Genomic DNA, 26,590 nt, shown 5'->3' with positions numbered 1-26,590 from the left:
AATGACATTCTTTGAAATTTGTTCCCTAATTACTTGTTAAATTGTACTTTGAAAGTTATCACTGTTATGTATATATGTTAAAGTTCACAATAAAAAAAATGCGTTAAAAAATGGAGATGGGACCTCTGAAGGCAAAAGTGCCTAGGGCCCTTGAAAGTATAATGACGTCCTGTTTCCCCAGTGTAGCAAATATCCTGACTTCTAACACCAAGCATCAGTTTTGTCTTATTTGTCTACAGTATGACTCTTTGGGGCCTGGCTTCTTGTGCTCAGTATTACTTTGTGATGCAACTCAGATTTGGTTTTGCTTTTTCTCATCAAACTGTCTCCTACTGATCACCCCCATTCACTCCCATTCTGATTTTTCCAGGATCCTAGAATAGAGGTGACAGTGTCCCTTGGTTCCTGATAGTGAGGAGTTAATGAGTTCAGTGATTTGGTCTGAGTTTCTTTCAACATGGAATGAGGTGAGTCTCATTCATTCGCTCACTCATTCTCATTCATTCAGAAAGTGACTATCGATCACCTTCTTTGTGTCGGGCACTGTACTGGGACTGGGAAATTAGACTGCATTCCCAGCCCTCAAGGTGCTCACAGCCTAGTGAGGGAGACAAAAGGGAGAACAGAGAGGACACTGAGGTATGGTGGAGGATAGGGCTGAGCAGCTGGGTGCAGGGGAGGGAGCAGCTATGTGGTGGTAATCGGGCTCAGGTAACGCTCTGTGAAGGAGGTGGCATTAGGGCTGGACTTTGAAAAAAGAAAAGGAATTCCTGAGGATGGGATGGAGTGGGCTAAGTTACACTATGCTGTTGGAAGCACTCTCTAAATTGGAAGCAAGCAGTGTCTTCAAGACTGCTGGTTGGTGAGGTCCGCGTGCAGTGTGCATAATGGGCCGAGGCTAAGTTTAGAAGCGCCCGGGGTGCCAGGCTAAGGCCGCGAAAAGAAGTTGGTGGGCACTGAGGAGTCAGGGTCAGAGTGCTTAGGTGGGGTCCCTGGTAGCGGCGAGAAAAAGGGCCCGGAGTGGGTGGTTAAACAGCGCCTAAGTGGGAGGAGGGGTGGCCACTGACGAGGTAGAGCCCGGCAACCCAACTCGGAGTCTGGCATCGCAGGCTGGACTCCGAGCGGGGCCCGTTTTCCAGCCCAATTAGGATTCGGGCTTGTTCTTTCCTTCTTCTGAGAGTAATCTGACGCTGTCACGGGAGAACCAGGCAGAAATCTGATCCACCAAGCTCGGGGCTCCGTTAATGTTTAATCAGATAGGATCATCCGATGGGGCTCGGGTGGCGTGATCTCCCCAAGCCCCAGGCGTCGCGCACCCGCACCCTAGAAGGTTTCCGCCGCGGCGTCGACGTGCGCAGGGCTGCAGGCTGGCGCTGCGCCTTTCAGCTCCGCGTCGGAGTAGGGAGGCGTGAGCCAGGCAGAGAGACCCCCGGAGCCCGAGACGCGGCGGCGTGCAGTTCCCAGCCCCCGGCGCCCCCTCGCGCGCATCCTCCAGCCGGGGTATAAGGCGCGACCCCGCGTCGATCGCGAGCGAGTCTTGGTCTCTACGCTCCCGCGCAAACCTCTCCTTCCTCCCTGATGGGCACCTGCGGTTCCGAGCGGCGGTGGCGGCCACTGCTGCTGCTGCTTGTGTTCCTGGGCCCTGCTGGCGCCCACGCGCAGGAAGACGAGGACGGCGACTACGAGGAGCTGGTGTTCACCTTCCAGTCTGAGGAGGACGGCCCGGCCGATGCTGCCCAGAATATGGCCACCGCCACCTTCCACCGCTGTGCCAAGGTGCGGGCATGGGGGCGGGCGGCGGGGGCAGACCCGTCTCGGGGACCGATGCGCGGGCGGCAGTCGGCTCTCCCACCTCAGTTTCCTGGTATAAGGGAAGTGCCGGAGTAAAGGTCTCCGAGCGCCCTCTGCGCACTGGTCTAGGGGCTTGGCGCGGATCTCGGGGCTGCAGGCGCCGCGTGCGGGGTACTGGGGGCGGCCTGCGCTTTGAGGGTACGTGAGGGTGCAGTGGCGGGAGCGCACCGCTGCACTGCGCTGTGGGAAGGTTCGCAGGGGTGGGAGGCAGGGAGGCGCAAAGTAGGGAGAGCACAGAGTACTCCTAGGATCATCTGCCTGGATTTCAGTCGTTCTCCACCACCGAGGCTCCCGTGATTAAATGAATCAATGCCTGGAACGCGCTTAGAACCGCGATTGGCTGGGAGAAAGAACGCTGGCTTACTATTATTATGTGTCCTGACTTGGTTGGGGATCTAAAGGCAGTGGATGAAGTGTGTGTGGTGATGCGCGTGTATGTGGGTGGGATGGAGGTCTGGAAGAAAGAGAGCGCTGCCTGAGACAGGGGAGAGAGGGCAGATGGCAAACATTGGGGGCGGGAGGCAATGTCTTCATGCCACAGTATTTATATTCTAATGTCGCATCTCTTTTGACCCAAGAAAAGAACAAAACAAAAGGGGAAGACACAGAATTATTATCGAGGCCCGTTGGGGTCCTTAGGGTGGGTGCTTGGGAGGTGGCTGGGAAGGGCTGTTGTTTTTGAGGTGGAGGGAATGGAGACTGGCGGCCTGGCACCTGGGACCCCAGAAGGTGAGCCCACCATTCGTCGGCAGAGTCTGGGGTGGGGAAGAGGTGCCTGGAAATCTCTGCAAGCACCTGGCCCTGGGCCTGTGGGAAGCTCCTCCCCCAGGTTGAGGACCATTGGTTGCCTCCTTTTACAACCTTCCCAGGGCCTGGTTGGGGCTTGGAGTCAGATCCACGTTTGAGTCTTGACTCCATCACTCCCCAGTTGTATGGTGCTTGGCAAGTCACTGAATCTCTTTGCTCTTCCATTTCCTTATCTTTAAAGGGGAGGTGATAATCCTCTGCTGCTGTCATCAGCCTGGCCTGCCCTTCTCCCCCCTCCCCCTCCCCACCTCTGCCTCAGTATTCCCTGGCTGCTGGATGCCAGGCCCCTAGAGCTGCCTGTGCTCCTGAGTTAACCTTCAGTCTGGCTCCCACAGGAGAATGGGGTTTGCTAGCCCAAAGTGCTCTCATCCTCGTTCCCTGAGCCTTTCACCTTCTAGATGATGTTGCTGGATTGCGGCCAGGATAAGAAAGGGCATCCCAAGTCCTGATGCCCCCCAAATAGCTGTTGTAGGAGTAGTGACAGGTGAGTAGGCAGGTGCTGGACAACTGCCTGAGGCCAGCACTTGAGGACATTTCCACCCAAGCGGAAATTTGGAACAGGAGCTTCCTAATGTTAGTTTATTCATTCAATCCAGAGATATTTTGTGTGGATCAAATTTAGAATGAACACATTTTTGGCAGGCAGAAAAGGATTTCAGACCAAACCTTTGATTGTACACATGAGAAACTGAGTCCCAGAGAGGGATACCCTACTCTACTGGAGGATTAGAACCAGACTCTCAGGCCAAGAGTTCCCTCCAATTCATTAGATTTCATTTGGTGGAGGGCATTTCAGATGAGCCTTTGAAGCATAAACAGAAATTCAACAAGTGAAGGTGGCAGGGGAATTTCGCTATAGGTAGAGGAAGTAGCATGAACAAAGGCACAGAGCTGGGATGGCCAGAGGTGGAGAACAGGGAGCACATGTCCCTTACTGGCTTCTGAAATGCAGAATGTTCTGAAAACCAAAAGGATTTTTTTTTTTGTAATTCATTTGGTGATAAAACCTGACTTGAACTAACTTGCAGTGATTTGTGATCTTTATTTATTCTACTCGTGCGACTGTTCATATTATGTTTTGCTGCATAAATAAAGGGTAAGTTTACTGGATGCTGCTCAAGACTCCTCTGAGCATCCTCACTGCCCAGTACTACCTTTCTTAAGTCCAAATCAATTCTGAATTTCAAAACCCATTTGGCCTGAATGTTCTGGAGGGGTCCAGACAATTGGCTGGGTCCAGTGTGCCCATGAGAGACATGGAAGATGAGGTTGCAGAGACAGTTTGAAGTGGGGACCCAAAAGGGCCTTGAGTGCCAGGCACGGAGCTTGGACTTTAATCTGTTAGGCTGTGGGGAGCCATTGAAAGTTCTTGAGCATGTGTGTGTCTGTTTGAGAGCAGTAGGAGCATTCAAGATCTAATGGAGACCAAACATACCTATTCCTATAGACCACAGCCTGGAGCTTCCACCCCGTCCCCCTCCGATTGAGAAGTGTTCCCTTTGCTCATTCAATCATCCCTTCCACGCATTTGCAAAGCATGGGGGGTGGGGATGCTTTATACAACCTTCTCACTTAGCTTCCCAGAAGGCCTGTGCCACAGGAGTTATGGTTCCCACAATGTAGAGGAGCCACCCAAGGCTCAGAGAGGTTAAGTGACTTGCCCGTGGTAAATAATGGGGTTGGGATTCAGGTGCATGCTCTCCTGGCTTCAAAGCCCATGATATTTCCCCTACACTGGAAGGCCTCTGGAGGGAATCATGAACGTGCTAGAAAGGGGAGGGAGTGATTTCTTCTGACTGGGGTGCAGGCGGGGAGTGGTGTGTCACTGGAAGGCCTCAGGTAGGCAGCGGCCTTGGGCAGGGCCTTCAAGGGCAAACAGGCCTTGGCTGGGTCCGGACAGTGAGCCAAGGGCAGGTCATTGATTGTGGCCAGCAGTTCCATTTTTTGCCTGATTGCCAAATTTAAAAGTGTTGCATAAACTATGTTACTCTGAACAGTTGGCCCAGAGGTAGCTTTTTTTGTTTTTTTGGTCCTAATTTGGTAACTTCTCTTTATAGTTTTCTATACTTTATTATGTTTCTTTCTTTTCTTTTGTTGTAATTCTTTGTAAATAGAGGTGGGATATAAGTACAGGGAGGTCTTTTGTTTTAATGTCATCGTGTCACTCCTCCTCGCTCTGGGCCAGGACGCCTGGAGGCTGCCGGGCACCTATGTGGTGGTGCTGAAAGAAGAGACCCACCGCTCACAGACGGAGCGCACCGCCCGCCGCCTGCAGGCCCGCGCCGCCCGCCGGGGCTACCTCACCAAGATCCTGCACGTCTTCCACAACCTCTTCCCTGGCTTCCTGGTGAAGATGAGCAGCGACCTCTTGGACCTGGTGAGCCGCCACCCCTGGAGCATGGCGTATACACCCTGGGGACTGTCCTAAAGTGTGCCCATCATCGAAAATCAGAAGGACATAGTGAGCATTTATTGAGCACTTACTGGATACCATTCAGAGTGGCTCCTGGCTTTGTGTATGGAATGCCCTTTGAGCCATCTTCCAATGGTATGTCCATCTTCATTTGAAAAATGAGGAGACCAAGGTTCAGAAAGGACCCCCAGCCAGCCAAGGCAGAGCTGGGACCAAACCTAGCTCTGTCTGCCTGCCAGTGGTCTTCGTGCTGACACACCTGCTGCCTGCGGGAAACCTAGGAGGGATGAAGCTCCTGTGACATTCAAGGGGGCTCAAGGATCCAGGGAACAGATTCGTTTGAAGCCAATGCTATCGAGAATAAGGTTCCACTTCTAGGAAAGAATCCTTTCCACCCAGCTCAGCCCTGATGTCACATCTTTGGTGGAGGGGAAGAAAGGGACTTCCTGTCTCTCCACCCTGGCCCTAGTGCTTCAGGTGCCAGTCGTAAAAGCCTTTCTGGTTTTTGCCCCTGCCCCTATCCCTCCAGCCCCATTCCTTGCCCTCCCCCTCCACCTCAACTTGATGAGACCCCATGGTTCCTGTTTTCACACTGATTCTCTGCTTGGCTGAGGTGCTTCACAGCCTCCCACAGACACTGATGCCCAGAGTGGGCATGTAACTAGCAGAGCAGAATTTGGACTCACCCAGGTCTCCTAACTCCACTAGTGCTATATGGTTTAATTAGTTCATCATATGGTGGTTGAACAACTATTGTGTACCAAGTCCTACAGGGTGACGGCATGCATTGGATATGGTCCCTCCCTTGGGGACCCATCATAGTGGGGGGCAGGGGCAGGCAAGTAAAGTAAATGTCTTCAGTCAGCCTGCTCAACACACATTTAACAGGCACCCACTGTGTGCTGAGGATGCGAAGATGAACCAGACCCAGCCCTTTCCGTTGAGCTCACTGTTGAGAAGGACAGACTGACGTATGGTGGTCGGTCCAGTTAACTGTGGTGCAGTGTGCTCAGTGGTGGTGGCAAATGATTAAGATGCCGCCACAGTGTAAGGTGGCGAGCGTGAGGCCCGCGGGCGAGGGCCGCTTCTTGGAGGAGGGCAGGGCTGAGCAGAAGGCTGCGGGCACTCGCCATTGAGAGCTCTGGTGTACACCAGCCTGGGTTCAAGTCCTGGCTCAGCCACTTCATTTGTTTAACCCTGGGTGAGTGCCTCCACCTCCCTGGGAGCCTGGGGCGGGGGTGGGGTGGGGGTCATAATAGGAATGAGATGGTAAAGGGTTTAAGTAGTGCAAAAGGCAGAAACCCACTGAGTCGTGGGTGGGATTAAGGGAACCCATGGAGATACTGAGGCATCCAGAGACAAATTGCAGTGGGAAGCTGTTACCCACCACCCCCACCCCCAGATCTGAAGTGCAGGGAGAGGAAAGTGTTACCTGAGCCCAGTGTGAGCTGGTGGCATGGAGGCTGGACTGTCCAAGGGGGGCCGAAGCAGGGAGGCATCATTCGCCAGACTCCTGAGGGAGCCTCCCATTGGCCGAGTCCAACCAGAAGCCCTCTGCGAGGGAGCCTGGGTTTCGAAGGCTCCAGCGTCAGCCTCCTGGGGCTCTGAACAGAACGGAGAAGCTGGGGATCGATCTGAGGGGCAAAGAGAATGGCCAGCCCGGTGGTCATGGTTTGGGTGTCCAGCCCAGGCCCTGAGCTCTACTTCCTGTGCAGCCTGCCCAGAGCCTGGGCACTGCCTGGCACCCCAGATGCGATGCCATGGTCAGACTTTCCTGAAGGAATCCTCTGGCCCTGCTGCTGGGATATCATCGGAGCTGTGGCTCCCCAGCTGATCCGGGAGTGAGGAAATCCCCCTCCTTGTCTGTCATTCTGGGCAGCAGCAGGGAACCTGCCAGGGTGAGGTGGGAGGATGCAGGGGTGTGACCCGGAGACAGACTGGATCACCTGGGGGCAAGGGCCGTGGCTGTGTTTGCCGTTGGCCAAATGGCCATTGAAGCCGGGTCCTGGCCTCTCTGACTTCCTGCAGGCCCTGCGGCTGCCCCACGTGGAGTACATCGAGGAAGACTCCTCTGTCTTTGCCCAGAGCATCCCCTGGAACCTGGGGCGGATCATCCCTGCACGGTACCAGGAGGATGGATACCACCCCCCCAGTAAGACCCCCAGCAGCCCCTTGCCCCCTGCTGGGCAAGCTGAGTCCACTGCCCTTTCCCTCTCTCCTCCCTCCCGATGGTTCTCCCCTCTCGGGGGTCTTTAGATCTCAGCACACTCCACCAACTGCTCTATTTCTGTCCCACCCCCACCCTCCACCGCCCCCCATGTCTTCCTATTGTCCCAGGTAGAATGCAGGAATCTTTGCTAAAGGAGCCCCTCTTCCAGCTGTTTACCTCTTCTCTTCATCCGGAGTGGTCCAGCAGGCTACACTTGTCAAGGAGAGAGTAAATCTGTGGCTCCCCACAAGGGCCCACAGGTCTCAGTGACTCCTAGCTGCCCTGAGGAGACTGGCCAGGCCCTGTCTGAGCTGCCCACGCCTGGGTGTCTGGTCTCCCTGCTCAGCCTCCGCCTGGCACCGTGGGGCCTCACAGCCTCCCTGCCCGGGACCCTGCAGGCCCTCCCTCACACTCGTCCCACTGCCAGGTGCAAGCAGGGCGTGGGCAGGCAGGAGAGGGGCTGTCAAGGAAAAAGTCCTGGGTTCTGACAGCGTCTCATAGGTGGATGGAGGTGCCTTTTCTTGGGTTGGGGAAGACCGGAAGTGGGCCCGGTGTGGGGGAGAAGAGCAGGGACATGTTGAGTTCGAGGTGCCCATGTGTTGTGGTCAGGAGGTCTGGAGCTCAGAGGAAAGTCGACGCAACATTCTGGACTCAGACAGATCTCGGGGCGAGTTCCGCCTCCTCCCCTTACCAGTTCGTGGGGTATTGGGAAGCCACATCCGTCTCTGAGCCTCTCCTTCCTTATCTGTAAAATGGGCATGGTAACCCCTTCCCTGTCCTCCTCTCAGGGTAGTTGTGAGGATCCAGTGAGGTGGAGGATGTGCAGCGGCTTTTGGACAGAAAGAGGTTGCACAGGTTCTGAGTTGCAGTAGTTGTGCCAGAACCTCTGGGGCTCCCGGCCAGGGCAGGGAGAGAAGCGGGACGTACAGAGCATGTTGCATCATCTGACAAGGGTGTTGGTGGCAGAGGGAGGCCTGGTCAGGTGGAGTGTGCTGACATGGGCTGAGCAAGCCTCTGGCCAGGGGTTGGGCCCGTGCCCCTTTGCAGGAAGAGCCTGTCCTTCCCCCAGGCTATGCCTCTCTAGGGGGACCTCCTAGCTTTCTGCAGCCCTGGCTCAGGGACCTCCCAGAGCTAGCGAGTGTCAGGAATGGGGAAGGTACACTGAGCAGATGGTCAGAGAGACCCCAAGCCAAGCAGGGGAGAGAGAAGATCTTTCCCCCTCATCCCTCCACCCCCAGGCTAGAATTATCCCCCAGTGAGGTGCCCACAAGATTGTCTCACCCCCCCCACCTGTGCCCAGTAATTGTGGGAAATGGCAGGGGAGCAAGGCAGCCGTGTGAAGTCCATTCCAGGGTCACATCAAGGACGTGTCTAAAGGCTTTTGGGCTAGGGCAGGGTGGGGGCACCAAGCAGACAGGCGCAGGGCAGATACCTTTCTTTCATGGGAGGCCACATAGCAGAGAGGTGAGGTGATGAGCAGGGGCTCTGGAGCCACACCACCATGCTCAAACCCAGACTTGGCACTCTTGAGCTGTGTGACCTTGGATAAGTCACTGACCCTCTCTGGGCCTCTGGTTCCTCTGTGAAATGGAGGTAATATTAGTTCCTACCTTTGGGGTTGTCATGAGGGTTAAATGATTTCTTGTTGTAGTGTGTCCTAAGCCACACCTGGGGTGTAGTGAGGGTGTGTAATGAATGTTAGCCTATCACCTTTCTCTTCCAATCATCAATACTTTCTCTAGCACCCACTGCAGAGCTTATTGTGTGCAAAGAAGGGCAGAATGTTATTTAAACAAATAGCCACAGGGCTCTGATCAGTTCCGGTGGGTCAGAGCTGTGAGGTCAGGCAGCAGTGAGCATGTGAAACAGGCAGATGTGGCTGACTGTTGAGAGGTCAGGAAGGGCTTCCTGGAGGAGGAGACGTTCAAGCTAAGACTTGCATCGGCCGTGCAAGGGGAGGATGTCCAAGGAGGAGTGAAACATGGACTAAAGGCGAGGTGGAAGGGAGGGGGCCTTTGATGAAATGAGAGAAGGACCAGGTGAGCAGGGTCTAGGGCATGAGGGGCCTGGGGGCAGAGGCACAAGGAAGGACCTGGCTATGGGCCGGCCTTCGCAGTCATGGTGGAGACTGCCTAGCGAAGGGAGTGAGCTTCCCGTTTTGGAACTATGCAAGCAGGAGTGGGACAGAGCTCCTGTGCCAAGCCAGAGGCTGAAAGAGGCATTCCGAGTTCCCTTTACCCCTGATAATGATGGTACCTCTTAAGGCCACCTTTTCCCCCCCTAACATGGGACAACAGTCTCCACCTCACACGGGGGGCTGGAAGGATAGAAGGATGGCTCCTAGGAAGGGCCCAGCAGGCACGGTGTCCCATCCACACTGGGCCTGGCCCTTTCTGGCATCTTGCTGGAAGCCCCTGGATTTGCCTGCAGGTGGCCTTTGGCTTGCGCCCTTGCTTGAGCCCCGAGGGGGTGCTGGGGGCTTGGGGTGGGCCGAAAGGAGCCTCTTTTCTCCAGCCTGGGTTCGGAAGGGTGGGAGCTGCCTCTCTGAACCCCGAACCTCTGCTGGGTTCTGCTGGGGCCACCCCGTAGCCCCCTTGCCCAGGATGTGACCTCAGTGTCACAGGGGTCCTGGTGCATACACCCCACAACTGCAGCCTCAGCTTTCTCCCCACCAAGAGGAGCATGAACTAGAAGTTCTCCGGCATGCTCTCCCTGTTTGTGTGTCTGCTGTGTCGGTTTTGTCTGTAGAGAGGAACAGTTCCTGTGCCCGTCCCTGGATGAGCTTCTACCCGCCGTGGATGTGTCTGCCTCTCCTGCCAGCCAGTTCCCGAGCACCTGTGCCCCCAGCTCCCAGCCCAGGGCCTCTGCTCAGTGCGGTTATCACGGTGCCTGGCCCCTGCCCGCCTCGCTGACCCCGTTGCGTTCTCCCCCAGCTCAATATCTAGTGGTTCCTGCGGGGCCACCAGCACCCTTGGGCCTCAGGGTGTTCCCAGGTCTGAGCTTGGAGCCCTCTCTGCCTCCCGGCTTCCCAGCTGGGGCCCGACGTGGCAGAGGTGCCCGGTGATGAATGAGAATCCAGGAACTGCTTGGAGGAGCAGCCTGAGGTGCACGGCTGGGCACCTGTCCAGCTCAATTGGGAAGTAAAAGAGGTGCTTAGGGGTGCTGGGCCAGTGCAGGTTCCTGCTGAGACGGGAGGCCAAGGGCACACGGACCGTGCGTGCCCAGGCCCGGTGCTGACAGCTCCGTCAAACCGGCTCTGGCTCTTCTGCCCCAAGGCGGTGTGGTGGGAAGCGCCGGGTGGGGGCTGGCCTCGCCTGAAATCAGGGTGGGATCGCAGAGCGGCCACTGAACGGCCCCCAGCCTCTGCTTCCCCCTCTGCCCTGAGATGGAGGATGGGCTCTGCGGGTTGCCCCTTCTCATCCGCTGCAGGATTCGTGGAGGAGTGGTGACTGAGCATGGCAGGGTGCTAGGGCTGGTCATTTCTGCTGCTGCTGGGCCCCTCTACTGGGCAGACTGCTTGGGGACTCCCCTTAGCCTGGCTGAGATGGTCTCAGAACCTCACTGTCGTTCAGGGTCCAGGGCTCTTTCTCCCCTCCCCACCCTCCTTCCCGCTCTCCTTCCACAGTCCGGGACCAGACCTGACCGCATCCCTGGCTGGCAGGCTGCAGCTCGCCCGGCTTCTCCTGCTCCCACCCTCTTTGTTCTGCACGGATCTAATTCCATCTTGGTGCCTGCTTCTCGGAGAAGCTGAGCTCACCTGAGTAGAAATGATTATAAAAATAAAGTGCCTATAGATGGTGGGCTCTTGGTGAATTTCCAGCCCGGCTGGTGTCTCTGAGGCTGTAACTCGTGCCATCAGAAACACCCACTCTTAGCAGCACCCTTGTGGAATGGAGAAAGCCGTGGATTCCAAGCCTCAGTTTCCTATCTGTAAAATGGGCTGGCCAGCTCAGACGACCCAGACATCCCAGTCAGCTCAGCTTGCTTCTGTGCCTCAACTCCTGCCTGTCTCCCTCCCAGGCTGGCTGAGATGTAAAAAGGCTAGAAACAGGGGATTGGATTATTTCACCGCAATATTCTTCAAAAGTTTATGTTATTATTTCATATCTGCATTGATATTATGAAGCCAGACTGCCTGGTTCTGATGCATTTGCCACCTCCATGGCCTTGGACAAATGGCTTAACCTCGCTGTGCCACACTTTCCTTGTCTGTAAACTAAAGATATAATAGTTCATACCTCACGAGGGACTTTTTTTTTTTTTTTTAATTGGGATTGTTCAGATACCATACAATTATCCAAAGATCCAAGTGTACAGTCAGTTGCCCCTGGTACCCTCTTACAGCTGTGCATCCATCACCACACTTAATTTTTGTTCAATTTTTAGAAACTTTTCATTACTCCAGGCCAGAAATAAAGTGAAAGATGGGGGGAAAAAAAAAGGAAAAGAAAAGGAAACTCGAATCCTCCTGTATCCCTAACCAATCCCTCTCAATTACTGACTCGTAGTGTTGGTATAGTACATTTGTTACTGTTTATGAAAGAATGTTGAAATACTACAAACTGTAGTGTATAGTTTGCAATAGGTATATATTTCTTCCCTATATGTCCCTCTATTGTTAACTTCTAGTTGTATTGTCATACATTTGTTCTGGTTCATGGAAGAGTTTTCTAATATTTGTACAGTTAATCATGGACATTGCCCACCATAGGATTCAGTTTTATACATTCCCATCTTTTGACCTCCAACTTTCCTTCTGGTGACATATATGACTCTGAGCTTCCCCTTTCCACCTCACTCACACACCATTCGGCGCTGTTAGTTATTCTCACATCTTGCTACCTACACCTCTGTTTATTTCCAAACATTTAAGTTCATCGTAGTTGAACATTCTGCTCATACTAAGCAACCACTCCCCATTCTTAAGCCTTGTCCTATATCCTGGTACCTTATATTTCATGTCTTTGAGATTACATATTATAATTAGTTCCTATCAGTGAGACCCTGCAATAATTGTCCTTATGTGTCTGGCTTATTTCACTCAGTATATTGCCCTTGAGGTTTTGTCATCAACCCATTTTTTTTTTTAATATGGTTTTGTTCACTCACCATACATTCCATCCCAAGTAAATAATTGATGGTTCTCTGCATGGTCATACATTTATGTGTTCACCACCTTCACCACTATCTATATAAGGGCATCTACATTTCTTCCACAAGGCAGGAGGGAGAGTCAAAGAAGGTAGAGAGGCAAAAGAAAGAGGAAAATAAATGACAGCACAAGGGACTTTTGAAGGTTCAATGAGTTAATATTTAAAGTGCTTAGAACCATGCCTGCGACAGGTGGTTGACACGTATTAACTCTTATATTAACCTCATGGTTCTTCTTTCCTTCCCGTGAATGTCGCCGTGGGAAGGTGGAGGCGGCCTGGTGGAGGTGTACCTCTTGGACACCAGCATCCAGAGTGGCCACCGGGAAATCGAGGGCAGGGTCACCATCACCGACTTCGAGAACATGCCGGAAGAGGACGGGACACGCTTTCACAGACAGGTAAGCGCCCTCCTGGCCATGCCCACCAGGTGGGGGGCTGCCTCCCCCTCACCCCTCATCTGAGGCGGGTGGGGACCGCCACCCCCCGAGCCTGGCAGCTACACTGTGGGCCTGGCCTCCCCGGCTGTCGCTGCCCCTTCCCTGTGGTCAGATGAGGGGTGGGGGCTGTGTGTCTGCTCACTCGTGTGGGTGGGCTTTCCACACGGCCCTGTCTTCGTCTCCCAGGGCTGCTCTAACAAAGGGCCACAAACTGGGTGGTTTAAAACATCAGAAATTCATTGCCTCACAGTTCTTGAGGCCAGAGGTCTGAGATTTAAGGTGTCGGCAGGGCCACGCTCCCTCTGAATCTGTCCCTGCCTCCCTCCTGGCTTCTGGTGGCCCCCAGCATCCTTGGCTTGCAGCTGCATCACTCATCTCCGCGTCCTCTTTCTGTCTCTGCCAGCTCCTCCCTTCTTCTAAGGACACGGGTCATGCTGGCTAGGGGCCCACTTACTCCACTACGGTGTCATCACAACTTGCCCCATTCCATCTGTAACGACCTCATTTCCCAAAAAGGTCACATCCTGAGGGACTGCTGATTAGGACTTCAGCCTGACTTTTCTGGGGACACAGTTCAGCCCATGACAGCCCTTGTGTTGGTCACACAGGCAAACAAGTGTGACAGCCATGGCACTCACCTGGCAGGAGTGGTCAGCGGCCGGGACGCCGGCGTGGCCAAGGGCGCCAGCCTGCGCAGCCTGCGCGTGCTCAACTGCCAAGGCAGGGGGGCGGTCAGCAGCACCCTCGCTGGTGAGTGACGCTTCAGAGCACCCCGCTCCGTGGCCTCTCTCCGTTCAAACCTGGCCGGGAAGGCGGCTTACGCCCAGGGAGAACCTCTCCTGACCCAGGAGGCTGAGGCAGCCTCTGCTCCAGAGCCAGAGAGTCCCGGAGGGTCAGGACTGGCAGGCCCCGGGGTCATGGGAGGTCACAGGTGCAGGGAGAGAAGCCGAGGTGCAGAGAGGGGCAGGGCACAGATTGACCTCTGGGTCAGTGGTCTTTCTCCAGTTCCACCCTGCTCCCCTTTTCAAATCCTTTGAAATCTCTACATCTTTTTCCATGTTATCTTAGAATTGGATGGACCCTTGAGGTTATCTAAGCAAACTTTTGCCATCTTCTGCTTACATAGCTCTGAAACCAGGGGACTCATTCCCTTGCATGTCTGATTGGGCCCTGCAAGTCACCCCATCCAAATAGACACGGTGGAGCAACTGGCAGAGGACGTTTTCAAAACGTTTGCAGGTTACTCCATCTAGACCACCCAGCTGGGCCTCGGCAAGGTCCAGCAGAGAGCTAGGACTCTAGGGGGCCTGTGCACAGAGAAGAGGGAGAGAGCTCTCAATTATTGAGTTCTCCTGTGGCCAGGCTGAACAGGGACTTTGTAACCAGGCCCTGGGGCTGCCATTGGGGTCCCTGGTAATCAGATATCCCAATGGCGGGAAACCAGCTCAGAGAGGGGAGATGAATTACCCAGGGTCACATAGCTGGAGCCAGTGACCTCACTGGAGAAGGTGCCTTCTTTGAGCAGACATGGCCCCTGAGCTGGCAGCGACAGCCCCAGGCCCGTGTGAACCGCTGTGAGGCCCGGGAGCCTGCCTTGGGCTGGGTGAGCTTTGCCCTGGGACTGCCCTCTCTGGAGCACAGGTTTTGATGATAGTTTTTTAAGGTGAGAATCAATAACCCCCTGCCCCATCAGGTGGCTCATGCCCTCATGCCTGTCCCACCCCTTTATTGACCGACCTAAGCTCAGGAGGCCAGTTCCCCAAGGCCAGTGCACGGATGTGCAGAGGGAGGCCTTGAGCCTCAACTTGCCCTCCCTGTGAAGGCCTCCCAGGCCTGGTGCTCTGGTCTTAGAGCGTGGGTGGGGGAAGGAGGCTTCCTGTGAAACAACAGGTCCCCTCCTTGGGATCCTGGACAGAGTATCTAAAGCCCCCATTCATTGCCTGGCACAGAGCAGACGCTCCCCAAACAGTAGCTATTACTTTTGTTACCGTCACTTTCCTCCTCTGTAAGCAGGATAATTGAGGTAAAGCCTGTCAAGTGCTGAGCACAGTGCTATGCACACAGTTGGTGCTTACTAAATGGCAGCTGTCACTGTGACTGCTGTGCCCCAGTTCCTCTTTGCCCCCTCCCTGATGTTAGGCACCTCACCTCTGTCTCCTGGGAAGGGGGTGGCTGTGGAACCCTGACTCCCACCCCCAGCTCCCATGGTGGCTGGAGCCCCCGGGGACGTTACAGAGGTCCGGATCCAGAAGGATCTGAGAGGTCAGCTGGCCACACCCTAACTGACAGAGCAGGAGCCCGAGCCTGAGAGGAGAAGCTGTCAGCTCCAGGTCCCCTGGTACCGGGTGGCAACCCCAGGCCGGCAAGTGGCTGAAGCAGCTCTAAGACGATGAGGGCTGCGGAGGTCAGAGGGAGTGGCACTCCCAAGGGTGGAGAGACGTTGGGTCCCTCCGGCTTCAGGGCTGCAGTTGAGCCTCACAACAACCCGGGGAGCAGCTGCCCCGCTTTCCAAATGAGGACTTGGGGGCGCTCAGAGGGCCAGCGCCACTCAGCTAGCGAGTGGGGAGCCAGGACTCGTGCCCGCCTTTGTGTGGTTCTTGCGGAGGGGCCTTTAGGGTGGCGATGAAGGTGAAGGTCAGAGGTGGGCAGAGGGGGCCCTTCCTTTCCCTTTGGTCTTGGCTGATCCTCTCGGCACCTCCATTTCCTGGAAAGGGATAATAATGCGGGATCATGTATGTTTGTATATTCAGGCCCTTAGAGACAGTGCTCGCTGGCTGGTACCCACATGCCACCCCCCATGGTTAATGCACGTCCTGCACCTCGGGGTGTGCATGTGGGAAGGGGGGCCAAGGCGAGCCCTGAGCCCCCAGACCCTGCCCCTGGCTTTGTCCTTCAGGCCTGGAGTTTATTCGGAAAAGCCAGCTGTCCCAGCCCATGGGGCCTCTGGTCGTGCTGCTGCCCCTGGCGGGTGGGTACAGCCGGGTCCTCAACGCCGCCTGCCAGCGCCTGGCGGGGACGGGGGCAGTGTTGGTGGCCGCCGCTGGTAACTTCCGTGACGATGCCTGCCTGTACTCACCAGCCTCGGCTCCCGAGGTAGGTGCTGCTGGGAACGCGGGTGGGTGGGCGTGCTGGGGGCTTCGTGGAGGGGGCACCCAGGCTGGACTAGCCTAGCGTTGGGAAGAGTTCTCAGACACCCCAGATGTTGGAGCTTGGGGAGGGGTGGACTTGAGCCCCCACGTTCCTAGAGTCTGTGTGCAGCATTGTCCACTCCAAGCCACACCCCCATGTCCTGGCCGTTCCCCACCCAAATGTCTCCTGAATCCCTCTCCCCTGCCCCCATCCCCACAATCTCGACCCTCGTCTTGGCCCCCCATCTTCTCTCTCCTGAGTTGACACAATCGCCTCTTTGGCTTTCTACCTGCCTCACCCTGTTCTGTCCTCCTTAAGGCTGTGCATAAAACTGGAAACCACCCACCCTACTCTCCTGGCCAATACTCTTAGAGATTCCCTTCGTCCAATTCCCCAAGGCCCCGGCGGGCTGCCACCCCAGTGGGTCTAATCAGAATCGGAGCAGGTGAGGCCCAAAGTCCTCCTTTGACCAACACCCCAAGTGCCCGCTGTGCGCCAGGCTCTGTTCCAGGCTCTGTTCCAGGCAGTGGGGAGAGGTGAAGAGACCAAGCCTCCGCCCTGGAGATGCTGACAGTCTCGGGGTCCGTGATCCGTTCATTCATCTGACAAACATTCGCAGGGCACTTGCTGGGTGGCGGGGCTGTTTGGGTGCTGGGGGAACCCTGTCTCACTTCAAGGAGGGTCGCAGTCTGCTGTGTGCATGCACTGGGGCAGGGGATGCAGATGTGAACATGGCAGTGATAACCCAGGCCTTCTCTGGCTGCCAAATTTAAAATTGCATTGAAGGAAACCAGCATGTCCATCTTGTGTTCCCTCTGCTTTTCTCCAGAGCATTTATAATCAGCTAACACACCATATAGTTTACCATTACTGTTTGTTTCTTGTCTGTTTCCCCACCAGAATATAAGCACCCAATGGGGAAGGAGGTTTGTCTGTGTGTATATCCCCAGCTTGGGGAATGGTGCTTGACATATGGTAGGGTCAGAGGGCCACATTGGGGTGGGGCAGGGGGTGCCCAGAGCCTGGTCTGTAGTCAGATTTCCCTCCAGAGGGGACATTTGGGTGAGGCCCTAGCAGGTATGTAGGAGTTGTCCAGCCCAGCTGGCAAGGTCTCAGCCTGTCCCTGTAGCCCCACTCCTTGGCTCCCCTGTCTGCCTCCTCTCACCTCTCCAGGTCATCACTGTTGGGGCCACTGATGCCCAGGATCAGCCTGTGACCCTGGGAATCACGGGGACAAATTTTGGCCATTGTGTGGACCTCTTTGCCCCAGGGGATGACATCATCGGTGCCTCCAGTGACTGCAGCACCTGCTTCACGTCACAGAGCGGGACATCACAGGCTGCTGCCCACGTGGCTGGTGAGTCACTGCTCCACCCTGGTCCACCATGCTTCCGACAGGCCCTTTGGTAGACAGGGTCTGCGCTAGGACCTCTGTGTGCCAGGCTCTGTGCTGGACAGGGGGATGAATCAGACCTGATGTGCCCTCAAGGACACTCAGTCTGATGGGGGAGGCAGATGCACAAACAGGTAACACAGATGAATCAGGGCTGTATCAAGAGGGAGCCCAGAGGAGGCACCTGCCCAGCCTGCAATTGGAGTTTTCCTGGGGCTGGGTGGGAGGACTTGATCTTGGGTTGGAAGGATGAATAGGAGTTTACCTGGCAAACAACAGTAGATTACCGAGGCCCAGTGGTGTGAGAGCAGGACATAAGATGGTCTCACTGTTTGGCTTTTATTTAGTAAGTGATTGTGGGTGGTTTAACTTCTGAAAGAAAAGCTTGGCATGACTCTGTGTGGGCATGTCTCTATCTGTGTGCATGCACATTTTTGTGTCTGTGTGTGTGTGTATGTGTGCATACATGCATATGCAAACATGTGCATGTCTTTGTGTTTGTGTGTGTGTGTCAACCTGCATCATGTCTATGTGTGTGCAGATATGTGTGTGTGCGTGTTATCATGCATCGTGTCTGTGCATGGGCAGGTATGTGTTTGTGCATATCAGTGTGAATCATGTCTGTGTGTGTGCAGGCATGTATGTGTATTGGCGTGCATCGTGTCTTTGTGTATGTGCACGTATGTGTGTGTGTTGGCTTGCATCATGTCTGTGTATGCATGTATGTGTGTGTTAGCAAGTATGATGTCTGTGTGCATACTTGCATGTGTGTATGTGTGCACATGTGTGTACATAGATTGTGCAGGTGTGCATGCATGTCTGTGCAGGTGTTGTGTGTGTCTGCATGCGTGCACTAGCAGAGGAGTCCCCAGGGTGGGAAGGAGGGCCAGCTCGCTGTCTCTCACGGCCCGCCCCCACCACCCAGGCATTGTGGCCGTGATGCTGACTGCCGAGCCGGAGCTCACCCTGGCCGAGATCAGGCAGAGACTGATCCATTTCTCTGCCAAAGATGTCATCAATGAGGCCTGGTTTCCTGAGGACCAGCAGGCACTGACCCCTAACCTGGTGGCCACACTGCCCCCCAGCTCCCCTGGAGCAGGTGAGTGGGGTGGTGGGGTGGGCAGATTCCAGACTGGGGCCCAGGAGGCCTGAGGTCTGTGTGACCTCGGGCAGCCTCTTCCCTTGTGTCTGTCCAAGGAGGCTCATAGCACCCGACTCCTAGGAGTGGGGAAGACTGAACGAGAACTGGCAGTGAAAGGGCTTTGAAACGTTTTTATAAAATGTCTTAATGGAAAAAGTCAAACGTGTGTTTAAGCCCTTCTTTCCCTACCACGAATGGAAGATTTTTCTGGAGTCCTCTGTGAGCAGAGCCGTCACGGGGGCTCCCGGTGCCCCCGGGGCTCCGCCCTCACCCCAGGGCTGTGTTGCAGGTGGGCAGCTGTTCTGCCGGACCGTGTGGTCAGCGCACTCGGGGCCCCGACGGGCGGCCACGGCCACGGCCCTCTGCACCGCAGACGAGGAGCTGCTGAGCTGCTCCAGTTTCTCCCGGAGCGGGAAGCGGCGGGGCGAGCGCATTCAGGTGCCCGCAGCCCTCCCTGTCGTTTGCGTGCGTCGGTGCCCAGAGCAAGATTCTGGCATCTAGGCCCAGTTCAGCCAGAGCCCTCGGTGACCCCCAGCAAGTCCCTCTGTCCCCTGGACTCCAGTTGCCCATCCACAAGCTTAAAGGATTGGGCCGGAGCAGGCAGAGGGGGCTCAGCTTGTCTCACAGGCCAGCCGCGTGGTAGGGGACGGAGGCGAGTTTATGGAGAGAGCCGGAAGGTTTCCTGGGAGGTGGGCAGCTCGTGTGCAGGGATTTGCTGCCCCTGAACTCAAGGTCTCCAGGGTTCTTGTTGCTCAGACGTTCCATGGTTCTGGGAGTTGAGAAATCTTCTCAAATGAGCACAACAGGGGAACTGATGTGAAGGACGCAGGGTTGGCCACGGCAGCTGGGTAGAAGGGCCGTGGCTGAGCCAGAAGGGTGAGCGCAGGCAGGCATTTCTGACCTGGGGGACAGTGTCTGTGAGTGTGCAAGGGGGTGCAGGGGCGAGAGGCTGAGGGTGAGAGGGGCCGGGTCCCCGTCTGCCATCTTGGCTGTCCCCGCATCTCCACTTGGAAGCCACTCTCAGAGATGGAACTTTATAGGCTGCCTTGGGCAGAGGGAGCTCCTTGTCCCCAGGGGCTGACTGGCTCCCAGCAGGGATGCTGAAGAGAATTTGAGGGGCTCAGACCCGATCCCTCTGAGAAGGCCCCTTCTGGCCCCCCTCACACTGTGCTTCTGAAGGCCTTTCTCAAGCTGGCTCCTGTTTCTGTCTTTGGCTCCCAGGCCCGGAAGGGCAGGCAGGTCTGCCTGGCCCACAATGCGTTCGGGGGTCAGGGTGTCTACTCTGTGGCCCGGTGCTGCCTGCTGCCCCGGGCCAACTGCAGTGTTCACACAGCTCCGCCGACTGGGGTTGGGGTGGAGACCCGTGCCCACTGCCACCAGCAGGGCCATGTGCTCACAGGTAGGACTGGGGATGGGGCTGGGAGGAGGTGGGGTCCCCACTGGACTGAGTCCTCTTGGGGGATGATCCATCAGCCTCGGGAGACAAGAGAGCCCAGCGTGAATCCCAGTTCTGCCACCTCCACACCGGGTGTCCCTGAGCAGGCAGCTCAACCTCTCTCCATCTCAGCTTCCTTCTCCCATAGAGGGGATTCCGGGCATACCTGGCATGTCATGGGGTAACATTTATGAGGGGCAGGACAGTGCAGGGGAAGCAGTTCAGGGAGGTGGCTCAGAGGCCGAATATGAAAGCTGGGCAGAACTTGGTTTGCATTTCACTCTGCCACTAAAAATTGTTGTGACCTGGGCAAGCTCCTTCACCATTCTGTGCCTCAGTTTCCTCATGAGTAAAATGGAGATGCCCAGTGCTAAGCACTTAGCTTGATGCTGGGACATTAGAAATGCTAGCTCTCATTAGGAACATCGTCATCCACTGCTTTAATATCCATTCTCTGTTACCAGTAACTATAGATGGGCCACAAAAAGTGCTCTGGGCAATTGGGCAGGTCACAGGAAGTCAGGGACTGAGATCTTGTGGGGATGGAGGGATGGTGCTCCCGGGGTCGGGAGGAGGCTGAGCCGGCCAGCTTGGATGGACTGTGGGATATCCCTGGAATGGTTTGGGTAGACGTAAGGAGCTGGTTGGTGTTCGTGGCTCAGGCGTTGGTTCTCAGTCAAGTGTGTACTGGGGAGCCACTGAAGGTTAGGGGAAGGAGGGTGATGGGTGGGACTTGGTCCTAGGATGAGCAGACTGCTTTGGAAATATGAGCCCTGTCAGGCGGCTGGTACCCTCATCCAGGGCACAGCCTGCTGGCCATGTGCTGCCTCGGGCCCTGGCTTGGTGGGAAGTCCACCATGTTCCAATCACTCTTCCCTTTGGGGACACTCACAGATAAGCTTGAGCACATGTGCCAATTAGGAGTCACAGGAACCTTAGAACCCACATCGATGAGGCAGGTCCAACTGATCCCTCTTCTACAGCTAAGGGAACTGCAGCCAAGGCCATGCCTGAGACACAGAACACTCGCTGTGTGCCAGGCATGGTGCTGGGGCTTCATGTGTGGGTCCTTATTTCATCTTCACAACATCTCATTTTACAAATAGGGAAATTGGGGCTTGGGGTAGCTGAGTAACCACTATCCGAGGTCTGGAAGCCAGTGGGTGTGTCTGGCTTCCAAGCCCACGGAGGGAGTCTCCAGATAGATCCCAAGCTCATCTGGCTGTGCAGGAAGGGGCTGGGGGAGCTAGAGCTCCTGTTTTAGCATTTCAGGCCTGGGGGCTCCTACCACAGAGCTCCCCATCTGTGGGTGGAGAGGTGACTATTTGCCCTGAGAATCTAAGGCTCAGAGAGATTGAGTACTTTCCCAAGGTCACACAGCAGATCAGTGGCAGAGTTGAGCTGAGAATCCAGGAGTCCCGTGATCCAGGCCAGGCCAGGGTTTCTTTCCTACCTTGATTTGTTTCTGGGTTTCTCAAAATCTAAAGAGAAGGGGTCTGATGGAAGTGAGGAGGAGTGGCAGAGGGTCCCCCAGGTGTTCCAGTGTCTGATCTGGCCCTTCTCTGCCCCAGGCTGCAGTTCCCACTGGGAGACAGAGGACCTTGGCACCCCTAGGCGGCCTGGGCCCCGGCCACGAGGTCAGCCTGACCAGTGTGTGGGCCACAGGAAGGCCAGCGTCCACGCTTCCTGCTGCCATGCCCCAGGTCTGGAGTGCAAAGTCAGGGAGCACAGCATTCTGGCCCCTGCAGAGAAGGTGAGGGATGTGTGGGGAGGGATGGACACCTGGTGCCCTGTGGGGGTGGCATGTGTCCCGTGGTGGTTTCTCTGTGTCAGCATTTGTCACCACCACACCCTCATGCCTCTGTGGATGGTTTGTGGGGTAGATGCTGCTGGCAGCTTTTGCAATTGTGTGTGCATGTTTGCATGCGCCTGGGTCTGGTTTGGCTTTTGTCCAAGATAGTGAGGTTTCCATTGGGGTGCCCTGCTTCCCTTTGTGGAGAATAGGCATTTACTGATGGACCCATTAACAAACGTGCTGGGAAGTTGTTTGGGGCCTGGAGCTCCGCTGGACTCTGGGGACACAGGGGAGGGGACACCTGGGCTGAGCGCTAAAGTCTGAGGAGCACCAGGTGAGGCCAGCACAGAGACCTGGGGAGTGACAGCTGTGGCCTGCAGAAACCTCCAGAGCAGCTGGGTTCCTGGAAAGCAGACCATGCATCAATGGTTGCTCTGCAACTCCTTTTGAAGAGCCACAGGGAGCTTCTTAAAAGGAAACCCTGGGAGTTAACTAACTCAGAGTGGATTTTCAAAAGTGCAAGACTGTGGTAATTGTGGTCTGGATTATGCATTCCTAGAGGGGAAGAGCTGTTTCATATCCAATCACTTACTCAACATGCACTGAGTGCTGCGATATTCCAGATGTTGGGAATACAAAACCGACAAACATCTGCATTCTTCCCTCCTGGAGCGTCCATGCTAGTGGGGGAGACAGTAAGCAAAATAATGAAATGATGTAGTACTGAAAGGTTGATAAGCATTATGGAGAAAAATAGAGCAGGGAAGGGAATGGGGGGTGGGAGGCATCAGGAAAGGTCTCACTGAGAGAGTGCCATTTCAGCAAAGACTGAAGGAGCTGAGGACGAAAGCCATGAGGCTGTTGTAGGGAACAGTGTTTCAGGCAGAAGGAACAGCAGGCCAAAGGCCCTGAGGTGGAGGGCTGCCCAGAGGCCCTCAGAAACCGAGTGAGTGAGGAGAGGTGGGGACAGAGGAACCCAGAGAGGGGCCAGGGCCAGGTCAGCCCCGGTCCGAGGGCCACAGTAAGGGCTGTGATTTTCACCCCGAGTGACCTGGGAGCCACGCAGGACTCTGAGCCCAGGAGGGAGGATGTGATCCAGACTGGGGGTTGACAGGCTCACTCAGGTCGCTGAGCTGAGAAGAGACCGTGGGGGCTCAGGCAGAAGTGGGGAGATTGGATGGGGGGCTCCTGCCATAGTCCAGGCCAGAGGTGGTGGGGCTGGGACCAGGATGGCCAGATGTGGTTGGATTCTGGAACTCAAAGGAGCTGCCCACAGGATCTCATAAAGGATTAGATGTGGGTGGGATAAGCAGAGACTGATTCCAAGGCTTTCTCTGGGCTACTGGACAGATGGAATTGCCGTTAACTGGGAGGGGAAAACAGGGAGATGTAGCCTTGGTGGGGGGGAGGGGAGATGAAGAATTTGTATTGCTGTGTGGATGTTGCCGGAAGCAAGAGCCTGGTGCACATTTGGTCAGCATGTTTGGACACAGCTCCTCTGGCGGAAGTCGCAGAGCTGGTGTGGGAAGTGGTCTCAGAGAGAAACCTCTCTGTGCTTTGGATCCCACTGGCTGCTCATGTGAGGAAGAAGGGAGCAGCGTGGGGTGGGGGGTGCCTGGCCTGCACGGGGGGCTGGACATGTGCTTCCTTCTTCTCCCTGTGCTCTGGCAGGTGACTGTGGCCTGTGAGGAGGGCTGGACCCTGACGGGCTGCAGTGCACTCCCCGGGGCCTCCCCCATTCTGGGGGCTTACGCCATGGACAACACATGCGTGGTGAGGAGCCAGGACATTGGCACAGGAGGCAGAGCCAGCGAGACCACAGTGGCCGTTGCTGTGTGCTGCCGGAGCCAACCCTCCGAGCAGGTCTCCCAGGAGTTCCAGTGACAGCCCCCTGCCCCGCCCCGCCCCTGCAGGCTGTGGCATATGGGGAGGGGTCAGGAGCTGGGGACTATGGCTCCAGTTCGGGGTGGTGCTCTGAAATGGTTCCGACTTCCCTTCAGGTCCCCAGATGGCCCTTCCTCAGCCCTCCATGGCCTGGGCCTTCCTGGAACTGCTGGCCCTGGTGGTTGGGGTGGGCTGGGCTCCTTGCCTGGGAGAACTTGGTCTCCCCCTCCCTGGGCCTAAGCTGAAGAGAAGGCCGAGTGTAGCAGGGTTGGAGGTGCCACCAAAGCTTCCTGCAGCACTGTGGGGGCCGGGCCTGCTATCCACCACTGAGATGAGTTCTGCTGTGCTGTTTCCCATCAGCCTTTCCCAAGACGCCAACACCTGGGGACCGAATTATCATTTACTGAGCTCCTACTACGTGCCAGGCATTTATTGCTCACATCTCCATGAAGGAGGCAGTATGCTCCCTGTGGGGTGGGGAGGTGAGGAGGCACACGGGTGCTAAAAGGGGCCAGATATCAGTCAGGGCAAGGGAGTGTGAATAGAGGTGCCCCTCGACTCTTGCTCACTTTGGAGAAGCCTCTGAGGGCCCCGATTAGTAGGGCACGGGTGTGTGTGTGTCTGGGGGAAATGGCAGGAGGTGATGCTACCCCAGATCTGGCCAGCACTTCAAAGTGTTCAGAGTGTCCAAAGTGCATCTGCAGCCACATTCTCACAGGGTTTCAGAGCAGCCCTGGAACAGAGGCAGGGCCCATTCTACCCATTGGACAGATGAGGAAATTGAGGCCAGAAAAATAAGCTGTCAGCTGCCAGGAGACTTGGGTTTGAGTCCTTCTCTTGCTCTCCCTGGGTCTCAGTTCTCATCAAGGTAGTGATTTCCATCTGTGGGCCCTCCTGCTGTTAGGATTCACTGCCTGGAAGACAGATTTTGTGGATGAAATTCCTAGCCTTGTGTCCACCCCTCTGAGCTGCCAGCAGCAGGATCAGGGGCTGTGCCTGTGTTTCTCGTGGCCGCCCTACCCCTGCTCTAGTCCAAGCCTTGTTATCCACCCAGGATTGGCCTCCACTGACACACATCACCCCATCGTCTTCTCAACTACCCTGCTCACTATCACCCCTACTTCATGGAGGAAGAAACTGTGAGCCAGAGCAGGAAAGTGCCCTTCAAGCCCACACAGCCAGGAAGTGAGGTGGCACAAGGACACAAACCCAGATCTGGCCACGCTACAGCCAAGCCTCTTTTGAAAGCACCAGGCTGGGCACCCCATTTTCATGTGTTCCCCAGTTTGCTCAGAAGGGGAACACAGACCTAAGGTAGCAGCACAGTGAGCCATAGCAGAGCTTGTCTCACCCTGCTTGCTCCTGGGCTTCCGGTCTCTGCAGGAAGGAGCTTTTGCTGTGGTTACCCTCACCTGATTCACTATGGCCTGGGGTGGAGGGCCCTCTGAAGGATGGGGGGAGAGGGCAACTATCCTTGTGCCTCCCCCTTCCCTCCCCTTGAGCAAACCAAACAGCCTGGGTTTGTCTTTCTGGTCTGTTTGTGAACAGCGCTCTCTGCTGCCTTTTTATAGCCAAGAAGCTTTTCTAGATAGACCTCTCTGTTTTGCTTTTGTAACCTGAAGGTATTTATTCTAGATTTTGTAGCATTTTTATTATACAGTGAGTTTTTAAAATAAAAACAACTTTGTCATGACTCTTGCCTGGATTTGAGTGTCTACGATACCTTGCTTATACCAGGCACTTGGTAAAATTTTGTTGAATGGCTGAGTAAATCAAAGCACTTGATGGGTGCATGGAAGCTGGTAACGGGAGCTTCTTCTTTCTTTATACCTATCCTGGGAATGGAATCAATGTCTTCTATAGCTTTCCTGACTCCCCAAAGCATTAGGGTTTCTCCTTGGTGACTTGTCCCCTTACAGTGTTCTAGAGGCTGTATCATCCTTGTCCTTCACCGAACTCTGAGCTCCTGATGTTCTTTCCATTCTTCTTTCCCCAGAATCTAGCACAGAGCCTGGCCTGGAGTGAATGTTTATGGAATAAATTAGTTCCCTGAGTGCCAGAGGCTTCTGTAATTTCTGTAATGAGCAGTCAGTGCTTATGTCCTTGATCATTTTCATGATTTGAAATTACAAACAATCCCAGATCTCTTTCCAGTTTGCAAAGTCTAATGATCCCATTTAACATGGGACCTCCCAGTCCCCACCATCCATTCTGAGGCTTGGAGAGTGCAGCTGTCTTCAGCAAGATGTATCACTACACAAATAAGGGAATCTGCCTGCCAAGGCAACAAATTCTCCCACATTCTATTTTCTGACAATTTAGTGTCCTATCTGGAAGGCGTTCAAGAGCTGACAGATGCCGAGGCCTCAAATGCCAGAACTGTGCCTCGATGCCCACTGGCACCTGTGCCCGTCATGCGATGCTATCCACACCCCCTCCCCCACTCCGATGGCGCAGAATCACGTGTCATTTTGTTAGAATCCACACCCTAACAACTCCATGACTTGAGAGAAGGGAACATGGTTCCTGCCGCTGGTCGACAGGTGGCCACTGGGGAGTGGGGGGATGGGCTTGGGCCACAGGAAGAGACGGCTGCTCTGGGCTGGCAAACATCCCAGGGAAGGGGGACCGTTTGAGCAAAGGCAAGACATTAGGAATGAGGCTGGGACCCGTGAAGTCTAGCAAGAAACCAAGCTTGACCAGGGGACATGATTTATGCTGGGAACTACTTGGGAGGGACCTGAAAGCTATGGGGGAGGCCATCAGCACAGTTTGGCCTCCTTTTCCAGGCTTTGTGAATGAATCCTAATGTGGTCAGACTCTCCAGAAGAACAGCAAAAGGCTTAGAAGACCCATATCCCCCATCTTCAATGCAAAGTACCAAAAGGAAACACAGTATTATTTGGTAGCAGACCACAGGCCCATGTCCCCCACACCATGGCT

At 55.3% G+C, this 26,590-nt stretch overlaps 1 protein-coding gene across 2 annotated transcripts; it reads left to right on the top strand.

Moving 5' to 3' along the window:
* The first annotated feature begins 1,319 nt into the window (after positions 1-1,319).
* PCSK9 (proprotein convertase subtilisin/kexin type 9) lies at positions 1,320-25,340 on the top strand. 2 transcript variants are annotated; one of them, XM_037827116.1, is made up of 12 exons: positions 1,322-1,776; positions 4,844-5,035; positions 7,100-7,223; positions 12,698-12,831; positions 13,479-13,620; positions 15,767-15,963; positions 17,173-17,356; positions 18,318-18,491; positions 18,823-18,971; positions 19,755-19,932; positions 21,540-21,721; positions 23,435-25,340. In XM_037827116.1, exons 1-12 carry the CDS (start codon positions 1,579-1,581, stop codon positions 23,645-23,647), a joined length of 2,067 nt encoding a protein of 688 aa, XP_037683044.1. In that variant the 5' UTR covers positions 1,322-1,578; the 3' UTR covers positions 23,648-25,340. The 2 variants fall into 2 exon arrangements, with proteins under 2 accessions (XP_037683045.1, XP_037683044.1); XM_037827117.1 differs by lacking the exons at positions 19,755-19,932; positions 21,540-21,721 and having other exon boundaries at positions 1,320-1,776.
* The last annotated feature ends 1,250 nt before the right edge of the window (positions 25,341-26,590 follow it).

Source organism: Choloepus didactylus, chromosome 2, assembly GCF_015220235.1.
Source record: "Choloepus didactylus isolate mChoDid1 chromosome 2, mChoDid1.pri, whole genome shotgun sequence".
In the NCBI taxonomy this organism is placed as follows: domain Eukaryota; kingdom Metazoa; phylum Chordata; class Mammalia; order Pilosa; family Megalonychidae; genus Choloepus; species Choloepus didactylus.
This window is presented reverse-complemented; position numbering and strand designations above follow the sequence as displayed.